At 46.4% G+C, this 24,782-nt stretch overlaps 1 protein-coding gene across 1 annotated transcript; it reads right to left on the reverse strand.

The window, feature by feature from the left end:
- Positions 1-1,344: 1,344 nt before the first annotated feature.
- LOC124553376 (proline-rich protein 2-like) lies at positions 1,345-16,918 on the reverse strand. Its single transcript, XM_047127247.1, has 3 exons — positions 16,834-16,918; positions 7,984-8,382; positions 1,345-1,532 (listed from the first exon to the last, which is right to left on the reverse strand). The coding sequence occupies exons 1-3, from the start codon at positions 16,916-16,918 to the stop codon at positions 1,345-1,347; spliced, it is 672 nt and encodes a 223-aa protein (XP_046983203.1).
- Between the last annotated feature and the right edge of the window lie 7,864 nt (positions 16,919-24,782).

The raw sequence follows: 24,782 nt of genomic DNA on the forward strand, positions 1-24,782 counted from the left end.
TATCGGTCGACAATTTAAGTACGATTATTTCTAAAATGATCTCAAACTTTGATGAGTACTTAGCTATTACATTTGTTTTCTCCCTGCTCCGTAAGCGCTGAACGTTCCCACACAAGTACAAGGGGACAGAAGTGCAACTACTGCCTCGGAAGTGTACAGAACAGCGAATGGCAGCGCCTCTGCTACTTACCTAATGAGATACCAGGGATAGACACTGCTACAGCTAAGAGGAAAATACAGCTCAGAGGCGGATCCCAGAGATTAAAGCGAGAGGAGAGTGGTATGCCGATTGCATCATTGGGAATTCCAGATTTTCAGGCTGCAGTTACTTGACTGTGACGCAGTACTTGGCGGGTAGACTGTGATGAGACAGACTAAGTGTGCAGCGCTCCAGGAGATGAGAGTACAGAATGCCTGGGGTCGTCATTCACGGCCCAGCCTGGACTGGAGATCTGAAGTAACCAGGAAAGGCTCCCACCGGCTGCCGCTCCAGTCTGGAGCGCCCTGCCGCCTGCAGCCCAGCTGCCTCTCGGCCAGCCCGGAGTCTCCTCTCCAGCCCCGCACTGCCAGCTCTGACACCAACGTCAGACTGTATCTGCTCTGGCGTTCTGCAAAGATCTATGGGCACGGGTCCATATGTCTTATTCCCAAACTCGCCAATCAAACCAGTTAACGATAAGTGTGATTTTCACTTAAATATTACTGTCTGCGCCTAGCCAGGTGCATCGCACGTTCCTGTGGTAGCGGTGCTAACTCTGTCAAGCTGGGGCAGAACAGCATGGCTGACATGCGACATTAAATTATTTTGTTGAAAGGATGTCGAAAATATCGCAAGCGAGCTGCCTCAAGGACTCAGAAATGTAACAGCTGCGATCAGTGTAAGCAATTACCAAGTGGCTCAACGTGAGATGGGCGAGAATGCAACGTGGCATTCCCCACTCTGCTCAGGGCCTCGATGCACGGACCGTCCACACCGATGCTGCAGTCAGAACTTCGGCTCATACGGAATGACGGCACAGTGTCCAGTGTTGTACTGTCGGCGCAGCTCTTCCCGCTTCCTCGTCAAGGGGAGCCGCAGCAGTGGCCGCCGTGCTGACAGTCGGCTGACTTGTTGACCTTTTGCTTGTAAAAGTGTGCAGCACACCTCACGCCGTGTCGATTATCGTTGGCTGCAGCTCTCTTAGTGTTTCACTTTCAGTCGCTGCTAGTACTGATGTGCATATGAGTAGCCCATGGAAGCTCGTGAGTCAGAGTGCAGACCTCGAGGTGACTGAAGAACGTTTTGCAGTTTGGTCACCGGCGCTCGGAAATTGCGGGAGACTGGGGCAGCCGCCCCCAACGTGGTCAGCTGCGCAGCGCCTGGCAGACCGCCTCAGGGACTCCGGACTGCCGCCGCCGCCAGCAGGCGGAGCGCTGGAGGGAGGGGGGTGCGCCGGCGCCCTGGCGCAGCTCCGCCCCGACACGTGGGACGAACCCTGGGAACTCATCGAGGAGCTCGACTGCCGGGTCGCTGACGACTGTATTGACTCCCGCTGTGTACCGAGGTATGTAGACCACTCGACGCCATTACTACTAACCGTACAACTAATTCTTTCCTTAAATTTATTCTCAATGCTGTCACCTACTTTTCCTATTTTGCGATACTATCTGTCAATAAGGGCACATTTGTGAGACCCAAAGAGGAAGCGCGCTAATACCTTCTGCCGCCGCCTCTTCTGTTGACACTTTCCACCGAGCAGTCAATGGAATGTGCCTCGTGGCATACGTCTCTCTCCGCTCGCTGTCTCCGCATATCGCTACAGCAGACAGTAAATAATCTGATGATGACAGTCAAAGACTGAAAGCGGTAACTAACAATAAAAGCTTTTCATCGAGACTGCTTGCGTTACTAAAATTGAATTTATATTCCTATTTCCCAACCGTATTATCAAAAATCAATAAAAGTATAGCGTCGTTTGAGATGACAACAGCTGTAGCTCGATATCGTTGTTAGTTGTAAATTGGTTCAAAAGTGAACAATAAACACTGCAAGTGGCTAAATTAATTACTTTTCGAAAGAAGCAATTATAGAGCCGACACCCTGCACCACCAGATTACAGTAATACTCCACAACATTTGCTGTACATACGTAATTAAAATCTCTAACATGGCAGCAGTCAGCAACAGTAAAATTATGGAAGCCATAGGAATCGAACAGTCAACCAGTGGCACGTCAGATGTTTATTCACACTTTTACCTTGCTTCACTGTTCATTGAGCCACGTGGCTATACCTTAGCATTTATATGGGTCATCTTAGTGTTGACTGAGCTTTATGACCTGTTTTCTCTTTTCACACAATAAGTTTACACACGTTACTACTTCTTCCAAGGAAGAAATGCTTATATCTGTTTAAACCTAGGTAAGGATTCGAATAAACTTGTGAAGTACAACTAGCTGGTGCATGACTCCCATTCTTTCCATACATCATTAACTTATAGTAAGACAGTCACATTCAAGCCAACTTTTGCTTCAAGGATCATGAAATGGCATCACGGTATTACCGCCTCTAGCCTCGAAGACTTCGTCAACTCGGCGGGGAAGAGAGTTCCGGAAGTTTCTTCAGATACGCAGCATCTGCCCGAGGCCTCCCACTGCTGCATCAGATCCCCTCAGAGCTACCAGTGTGTGGGGATGTCGGCTGCCACGTCTCAGCTGCTGTTCCAGACAGTACCGTACAACGTCTGCGGCTCTGAGACCGGGTTCTCTAGTGGTCGCCTCGATGTGCCGTAGGGCGCCTGAGTGTTCGTGAAACCGGGAGTGTATGCACGCAGCCCTGGGAACACGACTGTGTGTGTCATCTTCTTCAACGCAAGCGTCCAGAGAATAGGGCAACACTTCGTCACCGACAATGTTGTAATAAACGTGCTGGTTCAGGTACACATTAACCTTGGCGACTGAATCCAAGTCACGGCGACAGAAACACCCGTATGACACCATGGAACCACCAGTGGCTTGAACTGCATCCTCTATAGGCCGTCGGTCCCATCGCCACCTCCATAATTTCAGAAGAGGCGAAATCGCGCGACTCGCGTGACGTACCTCCACCCAGCGACTGTCCGTCTCTGTGTGGTTTGGCCCACGCAAGACGCGCAGCTGTGTATGTCTGTGTGAGCGACGGCCGCTGACTCCAAATGTCGAGTCTGTGCAGCCGCCTTCCGAACGACTGCTAGGCAGCTGGTTCAGATGGAGCTGCTTTACCAGGCATTGGCAATTTGCGTCTCGTTTGAAACCGATCGCCAGTCACTTGGAGTGACACTCGTCAACAGCCCTGTCGGCTGGGATCTTTTTACGCCACTGCCTCACATCACTACGAGTGGTTCACCATTCGTTGCAGATACTTGGACAGTCCACATTGATAGACCAACAGATCGTGTAACTTCACTAGTGGTGTGGTCGTGGACATGTCGAAAGGCAAAAATTCCTTTCTGCCACTTTTCGACATCTCCACGTCGTCGCAGGTGACCGCCCTGATCCCACGCGAGCGACTGGCACGTACACACCGGATTGTCACCTCACCGTCACCACTGACGTCAACGGTGGAGCGTCACGTGACCGCCTGGTTCCTCCCCTACAGCACGACATCCAGCCCTCCAAAGCGACCTCTGTGCTCAATTAAGTGGAGGCATAGCATTTCGTCTGATGACATTAGTTCATGCTTTCCAGAAGCTCTGCGTTTTGTACACTTTTAGCCAACACTTAATTCGTCTATGATAAGCATCAGGTGGCAAATAACTTTGTAGTTGGCGACTTCAAGCACACTTTGTTCGTTTTTAATTTCACTCATAAATGGTGTACCATAATCGGTCGATTACTTTCTTTCTACAAAAGACATATCGTTTTACGATCGCCACCCAAGTGTTGTTATTGCTGTTAGAGGCATATGTGTACTGTTCACTGGACATACACCAATTTCAAATCTTAGTTCCTCATTTCCACATAATGACATTTTAATGTCATAAAGGAAAACGTTCCTGATGTTCTGCAACTACTATTTACATAATCACGGACTAGGATTCATGTTCTTATGCTGAGATATGATGGGTTGTGATTAAATTCGTAGCATCTGCTTAACATTGGGAAAATCCGTTGTGATATTAGTTTCATGCTCTGTCGATCATCGAACGATAATTCATTTACTTAGTTTCATTTTCTGTCAAATATGGTTATGTCTCCGTCATACACACATGAAAAAAGTTTTGCATCACCCCAGTGCCCAGAACTGCTGAAGATAGACGTTGACTGTGGGTATTGTATCACAGTTACAGTCCCTTCGACTGTTCAGAGATGTCACTAAACCCGCCCAAAGACGTAAACAACCGTGCATGAGCAGCGCTTATTAGACGGAAGGGATCCGACAGTTCCAGTCGTTCCACCAGGAAGGAGGTACACGGCTGGTGTTGTCTGTAGTTCAACCGTGCCTATACGGTCAATACCGCGGTTCGGTCGCGTCCGCATTGTTACTTTGTGCCAGGAAGGGCTCTGAACAGGAGAAGTGTCCAGGCTTCTTGGAGTGAACCAAAGCGATGTTGTTCGGACATGGAGGAGATACAGAGAGACAGGAACTGCAAATCACATGCCTCGCTCAGGCCGCCCAAGGGCTACTACTGCAGTGGATAACCGCTACCTACGGATTATGGCTCGGAGGAACCCTGACAGCAACGCCACTATGTTGAATAACGCTTTTCGTGCAGCCACAGGACGTCCTGTTACAACTGAAACTGTGCGCAATCGGCTGCATAATGCGCAACTTCACCCCCGACGTCCGTGGCGAAGTCCATCTTTGGAACCACGACACCGTGCAGCGCGGTACGTGACCCACCAACCAATCTGAGGGATCTACGCCGATTCGCCGTTGAGGAGTGAGACAATCTGGACCAACAGTGCCTTGAAGAACTTGTGGATAGCACGCCACGACGAATACAGGCATGTATCGATGCCAGAGGACGTGCCGCTGGGTATTAGAGGTACCAGTGTGTACAGCATCTGGACCATCACCTCTGAAGGTCTCGCTGTATGGTGGAACAACGTGCAACGTGTGGTTTTCTTGACCAATAAAAAGGGCGGAAATGATGTTTATATTGATATCTATTCCAATTTCTGTACAGGCTCCGGAACTCTCGGAACCGAGGTGATGCAAACTATTTTTTGATGTGTGTATTAAGTAGTGATATTCATCTCAACATATCCATTTCTTACTAAGCGAGCTAATAAGACTCCTGAAACGTTGACCTGTCACATTCAAAAGGGTAATTAGATTAGGAAGGAAGACTCTAAAGCAGTAGATGAGTTGTCCTGTTCAGGCAGCCACATAATTGTTTGCAGCCGAAGTAGACAGGACATAAAAAACAGACTGGCTAGGGCTTGGAAAACATCTCTGGAAGAGAGTAATTGTTTCGCTGTTTAACATAAATTTGACCTTTAGCCTGTCATTTCTTAAGGTACTTGTCACGAGTGTATTCTTGTATGGAAGTGAAACATGGATGGTAAGCAGCTGACACAAGAAGAGAATATGAGGTACTGAGATGTAGTGCTAGAGCAAACTGCTGAAGAATAGGTGTTTAGATGGTTTAATTAATGAGAAGATACTGAATCGAATTAGAGACAGTAAAAAATATGCCACAACTTGAGTGAAAGAAGGGATCAGTTGAGAGAACACCTCCTGGGACGTCAGCGAATCGTCCGTTTGGTAATGGAGAAGTAGTGTGGGGAGAAAAACTTGTAGAGGGACACCGAGTGATGAGTACAGCAAACAGGTTCAGATGAATGCAGGCTGCAGTAGTGGAGGGGCTCGCACAGGATACTGTAGCATGGAGAGCGGCATCAAACCGGTCTCCGAACTAACAATGACAGCGACAAATAACTACGACAATTGTAATGATAACAGAAATGACGTTATTTCTCACTAATCTGAAATATGAATCTTGCTGACAGGTGGAAACTGTGTGTCAGGCCGGCACTCAAACCCAGTCCTCCTCCTTCTGCGGACACTTCTCACACCAACTGTAGTACCGAGATATGAACAACAATGTGGGCATTGTCGGTCCGCCTTGATGCAAAATATTTTTGTTGTTCATTTATTTATTTATTCTTTGCCGAAGTTAGTTTCAGAGACAAATATCGCCATCAATCTAAAACATGCAGAAAATAGCACAGTTATAAAACAGGCCAAAACGTAATTACATGTCTACTGTTTGTTTTTTAAATCATAACCGTCGCACTTCTTCGATAATGCATAACTCGTCTCGTGAGAAATGTATCAGACGTTGCAAGAAGGTTATGAAAATTTAAGCGCGAGTTCTGACGACTTCCGTTCCTCATTTATGTGTCTCTGTCTGATGGGCGAGTGGTGCTTTTGCAAGTGTGTGCTTTCTGTTGTGTGTCGTGCGTCAGTTCTCTCAGAGCAGTGAAGATTGTGTCGTTGAAAAGTGTTGCTTCTTCGTTTATTACGTTTTTCCCTTCCACTATTGCTTCTTGTATGTAATAATTTTCTTCTGTTGTTGTTGGTATAAACAGAAAAACTTCTGGGATAGAATGAAATGACCAACCTAAGTGATTATCCACCATAAAGATATCAAAGGAACCCAAAGACATTAATAGAAAGCATCACACGCATCCTCACACAGAACCAGACAAAAAGAATGATACAAAGGAGTCCTAGAGCTCCACTCTTAACAGGCCTGCCAAAGGTCCATAAACTTCTCATTCTAGTCAGGCCAGCGGTGGACTTCAGAGAGACATATGTGCACATTCCTAGAGAAAACATACACATACACAAACAACAGAAGCTTCAAAACACCAGAAGACATAATAGAGAAAATTAAGAACATCCCCCCAACAGCAAAACTTGTATCTTCTGACATTACATCCATGTACACACACATACTCACAGAAGAAACTATAAACACTATAGAACAACAGCTAAAGTACAAGAAATTCCCGCCCGCATCTCGTGGTCGTGCGGTAGCGTTCTCGCTTCCCAAGCACGGGTTCCCGGGTTCGATTCCCGGCGGGGTCAGGGATTTTCTCTGCCTCGTGATGGCTGGGTGTTGTGTGCTGTCCTTAGGTTAGTTAGGTTTAAGTAGTTCTAAGTTCTAGGGGACTGATGACCATAGATGTTAAGTCCCATAGTGCTCAGAGCCATTTGAACAAGAAATTCCCAGAAAGACAAATAAATGAAATCTCATCCATTCTTAGTCTAATCACTGAACAAAACTTTTGTGGCGGCGTTCGTAGCGACAAACAATTCGCTGTAGAAACGGCTTACGAAGTCACCGCCACACTTTTAATAGCGAGCCGACCGGTCCGCTGGAACAGTGAACAGAAAGATGAAAACCCAAACACTCTGATTAAATAAAAGTCGGTACTTATCTTTATTAACGAAGATACAGAACACAGTAGTGAACTCCGTGTCTACAGAAATCTGTCTAGTTCGAGTCGGAGCGGCTAGGTCAGCGTCGGCTGACGACAAACAACAACTCTGCTGCGATGACCACACAACTGACTAGCAAGTACACAATTCGGTGGCGAGTATACAACTGAGCGGCGAATACAGAACTGTCCTAGCGCTCGCGACTCCAGCGCTTAAGAAGCCAGAAGCCAGCGGTGGCGCCCGCAGACTTGCGGCGATTTGCTGTCTCGCTGGCGCTGCTTATGCGGACGGCGTCCGGACTTTGATGCTGCCAACCTTTTGGCAGCGGGCTCGGGTGGCATTACTGGCTAGGATATAACACTCCTCCCCCCCAAATCGCCGCACCGTCGTTGAATAATGACGTGGCGAGCGTCGACGGCGGGGGAGGGGTCTGGCCGCAGGCGTAGCAGAAGAGACCGGGGCGGAGACTGTTGTCGGTGGCAGTCCCCGGTCCGCACCCCAGCATTGGCTGCGCGGGGCCTCGGGAAACACCGACTGAAAACCGAGGTCAGGGCGCACGCCTGTGACCACGGGCGCAGCTTCTGGTACTGGACGCGACGGGCGTCGGGACCCACGAAGAGAGGCAGCGTCTCCTGACGCTGCGTCGACGGCTGCTGAGTGGGCGCCGGACAAGGCGCTGCGGTGTCAGACTCCTTGGGGGTGCCCAAGGAAAGCGGCTGCAGGACAGGCTGCACAGCCACCGCTTGGGAAGGCGGCCCGGCTGAGGGGTCGACGTCCATCAGCTCCGAAGGCGGTGGCGACTGAAGAGGGACCGCAGGCGCCGGAGCGACCACCTGGGGCGCTCCCGGATGAAGCTGCGCGGGAGGCATCAACGGGACGGGCTGTCGGCGTGGTAGCGGCGACGGCTGCTGCTGCTGCCCTGGGGGCGGCAGCGAAGTCGGAAGGCGCGGCTGGAACCCGCCGCGGACCAAATCTGTGGACAAAGAACGAGCGGCAGAATCCGGGCGGCCAGCGCGGCGCAACTGGTTCTGATGCCTCCTGTGCACCCCAGTAGCACCTTGAACAGTATAAAAACCGCGACCCTGGACACTTATCACGGTACCACGTTCCCAACGACGGCGACCGTGATAAACTCCGAAAAAAACGGCGTCGTCGCGCTGAAAACGCGTGCGATGCTCAGAAGCGGCGGGTCGATCCGGGGGGTGCAACAACCGTAGTAGGGTGCGATGACGACGGCCGTGGAGAAGCTCCGCAGGCGAAGGGCCGTCGCGTGGCGTGGTCCGGTACGACGACAGGAACGTGATGAGGGCCTGCTGACGAGAGTGCGTAGCACGAAGGCGGTCCATATGATCCTTGAATGTGCGTACAAAACGTTCCGCTGCACCATTCGATTGAGGGTGGAACGGCGGAGTAAGAACATGGCGAATGCCATTGGCAGAACAAAAACTTTCAAATTCAGCAGAGGTAAATTGTGGACCATTGTCAGACACTAAAACTTCTGGAAGACCCTCAATACAAAAAATTGAAGTCAACGCCTGTATAGTTTGTGCAGACGTTGTAGACTGCATGGGCACAACAAACGGAAAATTACTAAATGCATCTACCACGATGAGCCAACGAGAATGCCAATATGGACCAGCGAAATCAATATGTACTCGCTGCCAAGGACCGGCAGGGCGTACCCACTCAAAATAGCGTTGAGGCGGAGCAGCTTGGTGTTCGGCACACGTCGAACAGTCTGTAGACATCTGCGTAATCTGCTTATCAATGCCGATCCATGTACAATGATGGCGGGCAAGCTGCTTGGTGCGGACCACTCCCCAATGACCTTGATGCAACAAGTCGAGGACCTTGGATTGGAGCACTTGGGGAACCACTACACGAAGCTGGTCATTCTCGGTGCGTAACAGCAAAACTCCGTGCGAAACAGACAACAGACGACGTTGCGGATAATAGCGACGAACCACAGGATCCGATATGTCCTTTGCCTTGGACGGCCAACCACGTTGAACAAAACGTAATAGTAAACTCAGATGAGGATCCGTAGCTGTCTCACGTGCCACCTGACGATAATCAATCGGAAAATCCTGAAGGGATTGATGCTCATCGGCGTCAATCTGATGGCAAGAGTCGTCAGAGGAATCGAAGACATCATCCGCAGCAATCGGCAATCTAGAAAGCGCGTCAGCGTTTGCATGCTGAGCTGTAGGGCGATACAGTATCTCATACTGGTATTGTGATAACAAAAGAGCCCAACGTTGTAGTCTCGGAGCTGTCCGCTGAGGAACTGGTTTAGACGGATGAAACAGTGACGTCAGGGGCTTGTGATCTGTGACTAAATAGAATGGTCTACCATAGGGGTAGTGATGGAATTTTGTGACACCGAACACAATAGCCAACGCTTCCTTGTCCAATTGGCTATAATTGCACTGAGCTTTGTTTAGCAATTTAGATGCGAACGCAATAGGACGTTCGGTGTTACCGACTCGGTGAGACAACACAGCACCGACGCCGAAAGCAGAGGCATCACAAGCTAACACCAGAGGATTGTTAGGGTCGTAATGGACCAGACAACGATCATTCAATAAAGCCTCTTTAAGCTGCTGAAAGGCTGATTGGCAATCAGCTGACCACACAAACGGAACATTCTTACGGCGGAGACGATGCAACGGTGCAGCAATCTGTGATGCATTAGGTATAAACTTAATATAATACGTCAATTTGCCAAGAACTGCTTGCAATTCATGCAGATTGCGAGGGGCGGGCAAATCACGAATAGCTGCTAAATGTGATTGGGAGGGATGAATGCCTTGAGCATTAATAACATGTCCCAGATACTCCATCTCCGTAAGGAAAAATGAACATTTATCGATGTTGCAACGTAGGCCTGCCTGAAACAACACTGTAAACAAACACTCCAAATTACGGAAATGTTCAGCAGGCGTCCGACCGGACACAACAATATCGTCTAAATAGTTGCAACACGATGGCACATTAGCCAGAAGTTGTGACAAAAAACGCTGAAAAACAGCTGGAGCTGACGCACAACCAAAAGGCAAACGCAGAAAACGGAACAACCCCAACGACGTGTTTATGACAAAATACTGTTGTGATTGCTCGTCGAGGGGCAATTGCAAATATGCTTCACGGAGATCAATTTTGGAAAAGAAACGAGCTTCCCCTAACTTATCCATCAGCTCGTCCGGTCTAGGCAAAGGAAAAGAATCAATGACAGTCTGAGGATTAACTGTCGACTTAAAATCAGCACACAAACGTAACTTGCCAGACGGTTTCTTTATAATAACTAAGGGAGAAGCCCACTGGCTCGCTGAAACGGGTTGAATAACACCGTTGTTTTGCCAACGACGAAGTTCATCTGCTACAGGTGCCCGGAGGGCGTGAGGCACTGGACGAGCACGAAAACATCGAGGCTGAGCAGTATCTTTTAACGTAATATGAGCGGCAAAGTTCGCAGCACAACCTAGTTCGTCTATAAATATGTCACTGTATTGTTTACACAAATCGGTTATGCGGTCTTGAGGAACAACAACAGAATTAATTTGCAACACATTGTCTTGGATAGACAGGCCAAACAAGTCAAAACAGTCTAATCCGAAAATGTTTACACTGTCTGTAGCGCGGAGCACTGTGAATGAAACTGTTTTTGTATTGCCACGGAATGTGGCTGGCACGCTACATACACCTAACACAGGAATTTGTTCTCCACTATAAGTAGCCAAAGAATTTTTTTGCCGCTGAAAGTTTAGGGCGGCCGATAGCCGCATACGTAGCACTATTTATGAGAATCACAGACGCACCAGCGTCTAATTGAAAATTGAAGGTCTTATCCTGGATGCGTAGCTTCACAAATAGTTTATTACACTGTCTCTGCATCGGTGCAGTGGAGGCGGAAGACACAAAATCAGCGCGTTTAGCGCGTGTTCGCTGCTTACGACAACTCGTGGGTTGGGCGGGTGGAACAACAACTCCCGCTTCACTTGCAGTCTGTACATTACTTTTTACAGCGTTTGAATTACGCTTGGGTCGCATAGCAGAGGGCTGGGCGGGTGGCTTATTGCGAACAAGTTGATTACCCACACGAACCGTGGAAGAGGCTTTAAACGCGACCTTCTGGGCGGGCTGGCTTTGAAGAACATGAATATCCATGGGCTGGGCAGCACTAGAATTGTTCTTGCGTTTACGCAAACAAACAGTCTGGATGTGTCCTTTCCTTTGACAAAAGTGACAAACCGCGTTTCTTAACGGGCAACGTTCACGAGGATGAGCAAGAACACACTTAGGGCAAGACTTAACTCTAGCATTTTGCACACGCGGCTGACGAATGTGTTTAACATGACGCGGCCGGCTAGTGTTTACAGTCTGACTCTGCCGGTGGGGCCGCGGGCGTGACATAACCTGCTGAGCACAGGAAATTTGAGAAATACATGGCTGATCTAACTCACACTCAGCATAGTCAAAAGTATCTTGGGCTTCAATGATGTTCATCACAGTCTCTAAGGACGGGTCAGGCAACTTTAAGATAGCAGCACGAATACGAGAATCTGCAATGTTTTGAGTAATAGCGTCTCGTAACATGACATCACTGTAGGAAGCTCCACACACACAATTAAATCGGCACTGATGGGTGAGGCCCCGTAAATCTGTTAACCACTGTTTATTAGATTGATGTGACAGTTTCTTTAATCTGAAGAACTTGAATCTGGCTGCTGCCACATGAACTCGCGACTCGAAATACTCAGCAAGCTTGTTACCAACAACGTCATAGTCTAAAGCTTCTGGCTGGGATTCCGGGAACAACTTACAAAGTAGTCGATAGACTTCCACGCCTGCAGTGGAAATTAAATAAAGCTGCCGCTCAGTACCCGTGATTTTGTAGACTGTCATGTGCGCCTGCAACTGCGCGAAATATTCTCGCCATTCTTCTCTTGATGCATCAAAACCACGGAAAGGTGGTGCTGCCTGTGCTTGTTCCTTTTGTGTTGGAGGATTAGCCGCTTGTTTGGCGATTGCTTCCACCAGACTTTGTATTTGCTGACTCTGTAACAAGATCAACTGTTGTAATTGGGCAGACATAGTGAACACAAATTAAACCAGCCCCCAAAATTTTATCGCTATAATTAGTATAACCAGAAACAAATTGAACCAGCCCTGCACAGGAGTTCTGAAGTCCTCGTCGCCAGTTTTGTGGCGGCGTTCGTAGCGACAAACTATTCGCTGTAGAAACGGCTTACGAAGTCACCGCCACACTTTTAATAGCGGGCCGACCGGTCCGCTGGAACAATGAACAGAAAGATGAAAACCCAAACACTCTGATTAAATAAAAGTCGGTACTTATCTTTATTAACGAAGATACAGAAACACAGTAGTGAACTCCGTGTCTACAGAAATCTGTCTAGTTCGAGTCGGAGCGGCTAGGTCCGCGTCGGCTGACGACAAACAACTCTGCTGCGATGAACACACAACTGACTAGCAAGTACACAATTCGGTGGCGAGTATACAACTGAGGGGCGAATACAGAACTGTACTAGCGCTCGCGACTCCAGCGCTTAAGAACCCAGAAGCCAGCGGTGGCGCGCGCAGACTTGCGGCGATTTCCTGTCTCGCTGGCGCTGCTTATGCGGACGGCGTCCGGACTTTGATGCTGCCAACCTTTTGGCAGCGGGCTCGGGTGGGTGGCATTACTGGCTAGGATATAACAAAAACTACTTCACTTTCAGCAACAAAAAGAGGGGCTAGCCATGGGATATCCCCTCAGTGGGAAATTAGTAGGCATATTCTTGGATCGTATAGAGAACACAATATTCAACAACTTTTTAAAACAAGATGAGTACAAAATAATTGACTGGTACCTATACGAAGCTGACATTTGTCTTATAGATGAAACACAAAACAGTTGAAGAGCTACACAGTAACATCAACACAGTACTACCTCAGCCCCACTTCACAAAGAAAAGAGAAAAAAAAAAACAAGAATCAAAATTTCTTGAATCTTACAGTTACAAGAAACATGCACCAACATTATTTTTCCATCTTCAGAAAACCCACATCCACAACCACTGCTACTCATATCTCATCCAACCACCATACATTCAGTAAATATGCCAGCTTTGCACCCATGCTCCACAGGATAAACAGAACACGTCTTAAACTGAAGAGTACACACAGGAACTAAATATAATCAAACACAGCCGGCCGGAGTGGCCGAACGGTTCTAAGCGCTACAGTCTGGAACCACGCGACAGCTACGGTCGCAGGTTCGAATCCTGAATCGGGCATGGATGTGTGTGATGTCCTTAGGTTAGGTTAGGTTTAAGTAGTTCTAAGTTCTAGGGGACTGATGACCACAGCAGTTAAGTCCCATAGTGCTCATAGCCATTTGAACCATTTACAATCAAACAAATTGCTGTTGAAAATGACTACAAAACAGATATCATAAACAAGCTCAACAGCAAGGTAAATATGAAACATAAAAATAGTGGCCACCCACTCAAAAGCACAAGCAAAGAATCTGAAAACCCACAGGCTAAACACACAGACAACACAGCAGACCACATCACTCCAGGAAACGGAAACATATGGTACATACTGACATACAGTAATAAAACATCACATAGAACTGGAAACATCTTGAAAAAGCAAGGGATCCCAATAACATTCTAAACAAACAACATAGTTCATAAAAGGCTGAGACCAGACAAAAGAATCTCAGAAAAATTCAGCATTCTGGAATATACCAGCTCACATGTAACTGCTATCAGGCCTAACCCATAGGAGAAACAATAAAAAATATCCGAACGAAGTACACAGAGTCCTAAAAAGTGACAGCACACATTCCACTTTCGCAAGACACCCAATGAACAAAAACTGTACCTCTACTAATATCGAAAGTGATCTACACATAACAGAATGCACACACACGCAAAAAGACATAAACGAAGAGCAGAAGTCGTCAGAACTTCCGCTAAAATTTTCATAGCGTCCTTGTAACATGCGATACATTTCTCGCAACACATGCTAATGGCAAGATGGCGTAATGTTTTGGATTATGAACGAAGTGCGAAACTTACGTTTTTCTGTGTGTAAAAGTAGCTGAAGGCCGTGCCGCGAACGTAAGTACACGAGAAACTATGTAACAACCGAGCACCAGCAAAACAGTATCCACAACGCTACGGCAATCCCAACTGTGTAACGGTGACATACATAAGTTAATGTTTTTGTATTTGCTTAGTAACAGCCGCTCATACAGTTGCAGATGACATAACCTACGCCGCGAAAAACGGCAACAGAGGCACACAGAAAATATGCCCCAAACACCAACAACAATCTTAAAACCATGCCGTACAGTATAATAAATAAGGTATTATGAAAGTACTCACGGAAAACAGGATTTATAAAGCAAACAGTACACATATAATAATGTTTTACAGTGTTTTATAACTATGCTATTCTCTGCATGTTTTAGATATGAAGACCCCATGACCCATTAATGATGGCGACATTTGTCGCTGAAACTAGATTGGGGAATAAATAACTAAACAACAAAATCGTTTTGCATCCAGAAGGACTCACAGTTCCCTTTTTTTGTATGCAAACACCATCTGGAAGAATTCCAAATTCTATGGAGACATGACTCACGACATGTACTCACAGCTTCAGTTTTGACATTTTCTTTTCTCCGGCACTTCGTTCGGAATGATAAGATGTCAGCCACTGTATTTTGGTATGCATGTTCCTGTCTTGGAAGAGGCGTATGAAGAGCTGGAAACAAGACAGGACGACAGGCAACTCCTACGGATAGCTAAAGCGAGAGATAAGGCGACCAAGGACACAACATCAGTGAGGCCGATAAAGGATAAATCAGGTGTAGACCTGGAGAAAATCCTGAATAGGTGGTGGGAGTACTTTCAAAGGCTATTGAATGAGGAAAATGTATGAGAGAAGTATGAGTATGGAGATATAAATGAAAGAGTGACCCAAAGTATAAGTAGGAAAGAAGTACAACATGCGATGAAGAAAACGAAAAATGGGAGGCCCTAGGAGCTAACCAAATCCCAATAGAAGCATGGAGAAGTCTCGAAGAACACGGTACTGATATTCTCTGGGATCTAATGCAGAACATCTGGAAAGGAGAAAGAACGCCGCATGTGTGGAGAAGCAGTATGCTTCTATATAAGGGCAATTATAGAGGGATAAAAGTGATGTCCCACACAATTAAGGAAAGGATATTTGAGAACAGGGTGCGTCTAGAAACTGACGTATGTAAAAACAGTTTGGATTTATGCCGGGAAGAAGAAAAACCAACAAAGGATGCGAAAAATCTATATATTGACCTGTAAGGAGAACAACTGATGATCAAGAAATTTAAATACCTAGGCTCTTACATGAAAAGTAATGGAGGACTGGAGGTCGAAATACAGCAGAGAATAAATAGTTATGGATGAACTGGAGGAAACTGAGCTGAGTACTGTGTGATAAGAAGGTTAGCTGCAGAATGAAAGGAAAGTTTTACAAGTCTGTGGTGAGGCCTGCGATGCTGTATAGTGCAAAAACTTGCCCAATTACAAAAGTCCAAGAAAAAAAGTGACTGAAATGAGAATGATAAGGTGGATGAGTGGGGTGACACGAAAGGATAGACTAAGGAAAGTGGACACCAGGGGAACAGTGAAAGTGGAGCCCATAGGGAAGAAGATCCTAGAAAGTTGGCTGAGATAGTATTTACACGTGCAGAGAAGAGGGGAGCACTATGCGGGGAGAAGAGTTGAAGACCTAGAAATCGAAAAATCAAGGAGAAGAGGAAGACCGAAACTGAGGTGGAAAGACAAGGTAGCAGGAGACCTACGGGACAAAAGATGGCTCAGAGAAGAAGCACTGGATAGGAATTTATGGAAGAGAAGGATTCGGCAAAACAACGCCGACCCCACATGATGCGGGAAAAGGCTGATATGACGATTATGAGGATGACAATGATGTTCCTTTTATTTCTTTGGAATGATTTGGGCAAGCGTAAGTCACAATAGACGGATCAGGTATCCTTGTTTGACAAACGGTTTACGAGCTTTTCAAATCGCTGCTTCTAACACTCTGACCTTGTATACAGGATGATACTGGCTGTGTAATTCCCACCAGATGTTCTGATTATGTTACTTCGTGATCTTCCTAAATTACTTCAGGCAAATGCCCAGATGATTCCTTCCATGACCTCACGGCCAACTGTCTGCTCATCCTCGTTAAACTAGACTTACGGGTGTCCACATGCCTCTATATACATGTTTTCAGTTGTCAACCTGGGAAGCAACCGATGCCCAGTTTTCATCAAAGATGGATCCTCGAAGGAATAAAATTGCACTACACCTGCTACACGAACCGGGACGAGGGTGCTCAGACCGCCTGGTGGTGTCAGTACCCTCTCCACACTCGTCGCGTGAGCTCGCGAGGGCCGCCTTCCAGGACTGTGGCGGTACAGGCCCGAGGAGCGACGGCTCGGCCATGTGTGGGCAGCACGGCGAGGGTCACGGGCAGGCGTGTCGCGGGGGAGCTGCGGGGCTCCTGCTGCACGTGTCGGACATTAATGATCTGGCAGACGTAGTTAACAGTCACTGCACAGACGGTGTAGCTGTCCCTAACAAAGTGAACATGGTCAGGAAAGGAGGGGACATGTTGGATTTCAGTGCACACTGTGCAAGGAGCGCGCCCAGAGACGGAAGGCACCAGGTTTAGGCCATTCTAGGAGGCCAAACTACTAATTGAAGATGGCAACGGAAGGGGAGGCGGTTCACATTAACTGATGTTGGTGGCCGTTCGTGGAACGTCTGCTCGAGGTCTGCATCACGAGAGAGAGAAGCAACCGTGTTCTGCATTGCAGAGTGCTCCAGTGTCCACACACGTGACCTGTATCCCACACACGCTACTGGGTAAAACCGATGGCGTGAATCCACCAGCAGTCTCAGCACAGGGCTCAAGGCGTCTCTTGTCGGCGGCTTCAACTGGACAGAACTGCCACAGGCAGGCAACTTCTGTCACGTAGGCACAGCGGTAAGTTGCTCTGGGAGAAAACTTGTGAAGATTTCATTGGGCCTTTGAAGTAAATTCTTTAAACCATCTCACTGAAATATTCCTTTACTGGCTATCAGCACGTCCAAACGTACTACCTCAAAGCAAAAGCACCGCATGTACCTAATCACATCTGGATAAGATCTTAACCTTCGAGCTGGACAGTGTCATTTATCACAAATTTCTTTCTATATGCATTGTTAACTGTCTTACGCATTTTCTAGAACTACTTGAAACTTTCCACATGTAAGCGCTGTTCTCCCATGCCTTTTGCTAAAGAAAGCTGCGGTCTGAGCTGCAACTTAAGGTAGTGGAGGTGCTTTTTCTTTTTCTCTCGTCCACATGTCACACACCGTCCTCTTTTCTTGGTGGCAGGCTACCCAATTGTTTCAACCCACGGATCTTTGAATTTCTCTAGGAAAGTTGCTACGTTGACAGGAAGTGAAGCAACCTTATCTGTTTTGACTAGCTGAAGCCTCGCGAGGGAAAATGCTAAGTCTTTCAACGAAAATGCTCCTTTTCTGGATTTACCTCATTTGCGTCGAAAATGATTTGAGCTCTTATTCCAGTTATATCGATTACAGAATAGGATACGACCAGTGGCCATCTTCTTGTGACCCATGCTATGGAATACGCTCTTCCCAGTTGATCGACTATGTAGACCCCTCCATTTGTCACATTGTAATAACTGCCTTATTGCAACAAGTTTATCAGTTGCTCTCCCTTCTTGTCTTGAGCTTTTGTCGTCAAAACGGATGCAACGTGAAAGAAACAGCAGTCTTCTATAGCTCATCACAGCTCCCGTAATCTCCATATTTCTGCCATCTGCTTTCCACAGTTCGACAACATTAGTGTGGCTGGCTTGCGTAATCCCAGAGAGGTAAAGCAATCCCAGTAATGCCATTATTTCATCTTCTGTAGTGTTTTTAGCATCCCTTTCTCTTGAATACTGTACACTTTCTTTCTTAGACTGAGTACAGAAGAGTGTGTACTTAATATTTTGTCAATCGTTTCCAGGCTAAGTACTGTCCATTTCACTTATGACCTTTCTGGATACACTTTCTGACCCAGGAAATATTTTTACAATATTCTTTCTTTTTGTTTTTATGACTACATTAGCGCATAATTGATTCCATTTTCATTTTTCTCTTTCCTAATAAAAATATAAACAGTGGAGAGCGACTGTTTCCGGTCATCGTCTGAACTGTGTTCCCGTTCGGGATCCGAACCTCGGTCACGTCGTGTGGCCAACTGTTCCTGTTCTTCCTCAGCGTCCTCGCCAATTTCCTTGCCTGATTCGGTGTCGAACCCTGGATCCTCTGTCGAGTGGCCACGCAGCCTCCTCGTTGTCGGCCAGCTTTGTTGTGGCCTGTACAGGGTGGCAGGGCCCGCTTGTGGACGAAAGGTAACAAGGTGAGAGAGAAAGGAACGCCACTTACACGACTGGGCGCGTTGTGTACCTTGTATTCTAAGCCGGCAAACGCGTTGTTTATTATAAGTTTCTGCTGCTCACTTGGACGTGTGACAACGCAACTTACCACTGAGCTGGCTGAAGCTATAATGCAGGTATAGGTACGGCTGGCAATTTTATAACAACAATGCAATTTTTTTATTTATTATGCAGAGAATTGGACAAGACAATGCCATTTGCGGTTGGCGCATTTTATGCATAGTCGCGCTCAATCGAGAGTTAAACTGCAGTGAAGACTGAAAACTTCCTTTACTTGTTTGTAAACGTAAAACTGTGCACTTAAAAAATAAGCAGATAATAGTTATCCTACACCTGCCATACCAGTGAGTCATATTTGGAATCAGTCGGTTTACAGAAACACGTAGATGTACGAAACACAGAAACCTGTACTGGCATTCGCAATTATTCCCTTAAAGCCTACCTGTAAAGTTATCTGAAAACGTCCTGCCTTCAACAAAACACAGTTTCTTCTTTTTCACGCATACATGTTTCGGCGAAGCTTTACCGTCATGACAGGTTCCCTTCATTTTTCTGTCGAACAAAGAATATATTCAAACTTCCTGGCAGATTAAAAATGTGTGCCGAACCGAGACTCGAACTCGGGACCTTCGCCTTTCGCGGACAAGCGCTCTATCAACTCAGCTACCCAAGCTAACTCACGCCCCGTCCTCACAGCTTTAATTCCGCCCGTACCTCGTTGAGTCGTGTTTGGGTAGCTCAGTTGGTAGAGCGCTTGCTCGCGAAAGGCGAAGGTCCCGAGTTCGAGTCTCGGTCCGGCACACAGTTTTAATCTGCCAGGAACTTTCGTATTAGAGCACGCTCCGTTGTAAAGTGAAAATTTCGCTCTAGAAATATCCCCCTGGCTGTGGGTAATCCATGTCTCCGCAATATCCTTTTTTCCAGGAGTGCTAGTTTCTGCAAGGTTCGCAGGAGAGCTTCTGTGAAGTCTGGAAGGTAGGAGACGAGGTATTGGCGGAATTAAAGCTGTGAGGAGGGGGCGTGAGTCGTGCTTGGGTAGCTCAGTTCGCGTGGCCAGCAGTCTGGCTTTAGCTGTCGCCGCGGTCGCACGCTCCTCAAGTTTGCTCCGTGAACGTTCAGTGTTTACGCCAGTGTTTTCGTGTTTTGTGACTGTTTATCGGCGTTTTGCACGTAAATTAAGTGTTATAAATTGAGCTGTTGGTCTTCGTTCATGTCGTCTTTCTACGTAGTGCTGTTGGGATTTCGGCGTTGTCCGAAATTTCTTCGCTGCAGAACACCATGGCAAACTCCGTGAGAAAAAACACCGTGATTTTCACCTTCGACAAGTACACCCGTCGAGTACAGCCCTCTGCACTTGAAATACGCGACTAGATTACCGAGGTATTTGGGCTTCATCCTGAATATGCTCATACCATGCAGCTAGACTCTGATGAATACTGCATTTTTGTAAAGTTTAACGATTCCGTGAGTGTAGACCGCTTTCTGGAAAAATTTGGTTATGAAACGGAATTTATACACCGTGATATACTAAAAGTACTGTAAAACTCAGGAATTCCGAGTCTGTATTTAGAAATGTTAGTGTTTTGAATATTCCCATAGAAGTAGACAACTCGAAAATTAAAGATGTCCTTTCAAAGTGTGGGGTTGTCAGGCAAGTAGTCAACGAAAGGTGGGCTTCGCATTTCAAGCTGCAGTGCTTTAACGGCATTCGCTCCGTGGAGATGGAAGTGAAGGCAAACATTCCCTCCCACATCTTTGTTGACGGGCACAAGGCGCATGTTATTTACTCAGGGCAAACCCCTACATGTCATGTATGTAACGAGTCGGGTCACCTCCGTCAGGACTGCCCTTGCCGTGTTTTTGTGCTAACAAATAACCTTACGCAACGCCGGAAATTAACACTCAACGATTTGTTGCCAGCCAGTAATACAACAGAGGCGGCGGCTGTCGTGGATCCTGTTACTACCTCTGAAAATGTTGCACTTAATATTAATGACTTTCCGTATTTAAAACCTGCATTAACTGGTGAAATTCCGTCCCGTGACAGCGAGACTCCCACTAAAAAGCGTCCTCTAGAGGACACTGAAAAAAATGTTGATGAGGACTCTTCCTGTGAAATACCCGTTGCCAGGAAGCCGAAGCCAAGTTCTGTTGGAAGTGGTAAAAGGAGATAAAATGCAAGTCGATGTGGCTCCCGCACAAGGAATTATACCGCCACGAACAGATAGTGACGCAGCTCGTAGTGACCTTTCACAGAAATGTGACCCTGAGCCTGAGGTCACAGCTGCAATAACCGCATCGAGTGCACAGCCCATACAGTGCGAACAGTACGAGGAAGTACCAAGTAAACAACCTGCTGGCTCCGAAGCGCAACACCGCGCCGAAGGAGGAAATAAACAAGCATCACCGCTTCGCCAGCAAGACATCGGAACCGACAACACCCGGAGCCAAATATTGACGACTCGCAAGCCACAGCCGTTGCGCAAGACGGCCACCGTCGGAGGCTGCGACCAAAACCAGGTCTTGCTGTCACGCGTCCTCAAGCGAAAACCACACCAGAGAAGAAAGACGTCAAGAAAAAGAATATTAAATATGAAGTCATCAGGGCCAACACTGACGAGGAGAAAGAGAAAGACCACAGTGACTTATAGCAATGCATTGTCAGGATTTCAGGATAATTTTCTTTTCAAGCACTTTGTTTAAAAGCAGTAAAATTTTTTCTATGAAGTTAGTGCATGTAATGGGCACACAGCTTGTAAAGATCGTGACTTGTAGAGAAGCACGTTGCTGCTATAATCATACCGACCAAATAGCTTCTTCTGGTATGTCTGTGATGCAAGTTTATAGCACTACTACTATTAACATTAATAAAATACAATCGCCCTTCAAATTGGCAGAAGCAGAAGAATTCTTGTACCAGTCTGGGACAGATATCGCGTTGCTACAAGAAGTTGCGATGACGGCATTTCGGATCCCAGGCTTTTTTTGAATTGTTAGTGTTTCTACGGAAGCCATATCGGTACAGCCATTCTTATAAGGGAAGGCATTCCGGTGACTGAAATCGAACGACTAGAATCAGAAAGAGCCGTAGGCATAACAATTTTCGATATGACCGTGCTTAACCTTTACGCCCCATCAGGAAACTCCCATAAATTGGATGGTGCGATGCTTTTTAAGATGAACTAATTTATTTATTGAGGAAAAATCCGTGTTCTCTTATATTAGGTGGACATATTAACTATGTTTTAAACCAGAAAGATCAACAACCCAATTTCAACTACTCGCACAGTTAAAAAAGTTAGTAAGTGATCTACAACTCAAAGATGTATAGGAACTTCAGCACCCGACATCAGTCGAGTTCACGTATATAACCAGCCACTTCCGCAGCAGACTAGATAGAATTTACGTGTCACCAAATTTGCAAAAATTTTTATTAAACGTTGAAACTGTTCCCGTGGATTTTAGCGATCACAGTACACTTTTAACTTGCTTTAATTTAAGTGTACAGCCAACCCGTCGACTCAGAGGTCAATGGAATTTGAATATCTCTGTTTTAACTGCCGAAGAACTGGAACAGGAAATAAGAATGGCGTGGACTATGTGCCTCCGCACAGCAGACAAGCACCCAAGAGTCACTGACTGGTGGACTAGGAGGGCTAAACCAAGGCTGCTGAAAGTTGTCGTGCAGTATAGTGTAGCGAGGCGCAGGGAGTTGAGGAACACGATGGAGTTTTATTATAAAGTTTTAAGAGACTTATATCAAGAGGCACATGATGACGTAATTCGTCTGAATGATATCAAAAAATAAAAACCAAGTTATTAAGCACTAAACAGCAGCAGATGGAGGGACTAAAATTTAAATCGAAAGCCACATCAGTAGTAGCTGATGTAACTGCTTCTCTGTATCACTTGGTGCGGCATGCTGAAAACAGACGTTAAGCTTTTATTGCTGAAGTCCAGACGCGTACTGGTACAAGGCTCACATGCCAGAAAGAAATACTGGACCAAGTCCACAGGTACTATGACAACTTATATGCCCCTACCACAGTGGACGATGCAGCACTCGAGGACTTTCTCACTATTTTAGGTCCACAGTTGTCGGGAACAGAAAACGCTGACATCCTGTCACCTATTACTAAAGATGAAGTGCATGAGGCAGTGCGTAACTCACCTCTCAAAAAATCTCCGGGGCTTGGTGGCCTCCCTGTGGATTTTTATGCCCACTACTGGTCTATAATTGGGAACAAGATCACTTCTATGGCGAATGAGGTCCTGACCGGTAAAGCGGTCCCTGCAGAGTTTAAAATAGTACTGATTCCTAAGAGTAAAGCCAAAAACAACTTAAAAAATTATCGGCCTCTTTCGCTACTAAATTCTGATTACAAAATAATTTCGCGTATTATCAACAAAAGACTCCGTGCCTTTTTCAACAAAATATTGAGTCATCATTAATCTTGTTCTCCAACCAGAACGATATTCGAAAGTCTATCTGCATACAGAGACGTCACTGCAATTACGTCAGTGGCAAGTATAAAATGTGCTTCAATCTTTATAGATTTCAACAAATCTTTTGACCGCGTTAGTCATAGATACCTCTTTGCGACGCTGTCAAGAATGGCTTTCCACCCTGAGATTGTCAACATGCTAAGAAATATTGCAACAGGTATAAAAGCGAAAATAGCAATCAATGGCCAAACATCTAAACCCATACAGATAAGGCGAGGGGTTCCACAGGGCAGTCCCTTATCTATGTTTTTATTTTCCGTACGTTTAGAGCCCTTTCTCCGCAGTGTCCACGCAAGACTAACAGGCATAACATTGAGTGGTGAGAAAACCGTCATACGAGTTTATGCTGATGACGTGGGTGTTGTAATAAGGAATAAGGAGGAGACAGTTACACTGGAAAGAGAAATCCAAAAGTATTGTCTAGCGTCGGTAGCGACAACCAATGAAAACAAAAGTAAAATATTGAATCTGCGGGGCCTAGATCACCTCCGACTGGCATGGGCAAAACAAGACAACAAACATAAAACTTTGGGAATAACCTTAATGGCATGTCCGATGAGGATGGCTGCTTTTAACTGGACGGAAGCTAGGAGGAAAGTTCATGGTTCTGTAATGGAGAACATCCATCGAACTGTGGACCAGGTGCGAAAAGTCAGATTCATGAACTCCTGCATTTTGTCTAAAGCGTATTTCACTGCACAGGTATTTCCAATCCCAAAACTAGTAGCGAACAGGATCATGTCCACTGTTACCAATTATTTATGGCGAGGAGACATATTCAGGGTTGGTGCGATTACCGTTATACTGGATGTCAGAAACGGGGGCCTCAGTTTGGTGGACATTCGAAATAAAGCGTCTGCTCTGTTCCTCAAATGGGCTTTCCATATACTCAGAGAACTTCCACAATGTATAACCGCAAAGCTCTTTCAGGCTGTGACACCCCATAGCCTGCAAGCACCGATTGATGTGCGAAGGATTAATGCCCGTCTGCAGTATGTGAGGAACTTTTTCCTCGAAGCAAGTTACCTTAGTGACGAAATCAGAAGCAACACATGTATCACAACGCGCGACATCATACTTGAAAGGAAGTTAAATGAGGGCAGAAACAAAACTGAAAAGAAATTCCCTAATTGTGACTGGAAAGCTGTATGGCGGAACATCAACTATGCCGGGCTATCTGCAGACGCTATTTCCGCATGGTACAAAACAGTTAACAATGTCATCAGCACCAAAGAGACACTGTATGGGATCGGTTTAAACCAGACACACCTTTGTGGAAAATGCAGTCTGGTGGATACACACATCCACAGATTCACCTGTGGCGGCAGTGTGAATAACTGGATTTG

This window comes from Schistocerca americana, chromosome 11 (genome assembly GCF_021461395.2).
Source record: "Schistocerca americana isolate TAMUIC-IGC-003095 chromosome 11, iqSchAmer2.1, whole genome shotgun sequence".
Taxonomy (NCBI): domain Eukaryota; kingdom Metazoa; phylum Arthropoda; class Insecta; order Orthoptera; family Acrididae; genus Schistocerca; species Schistocerca americana.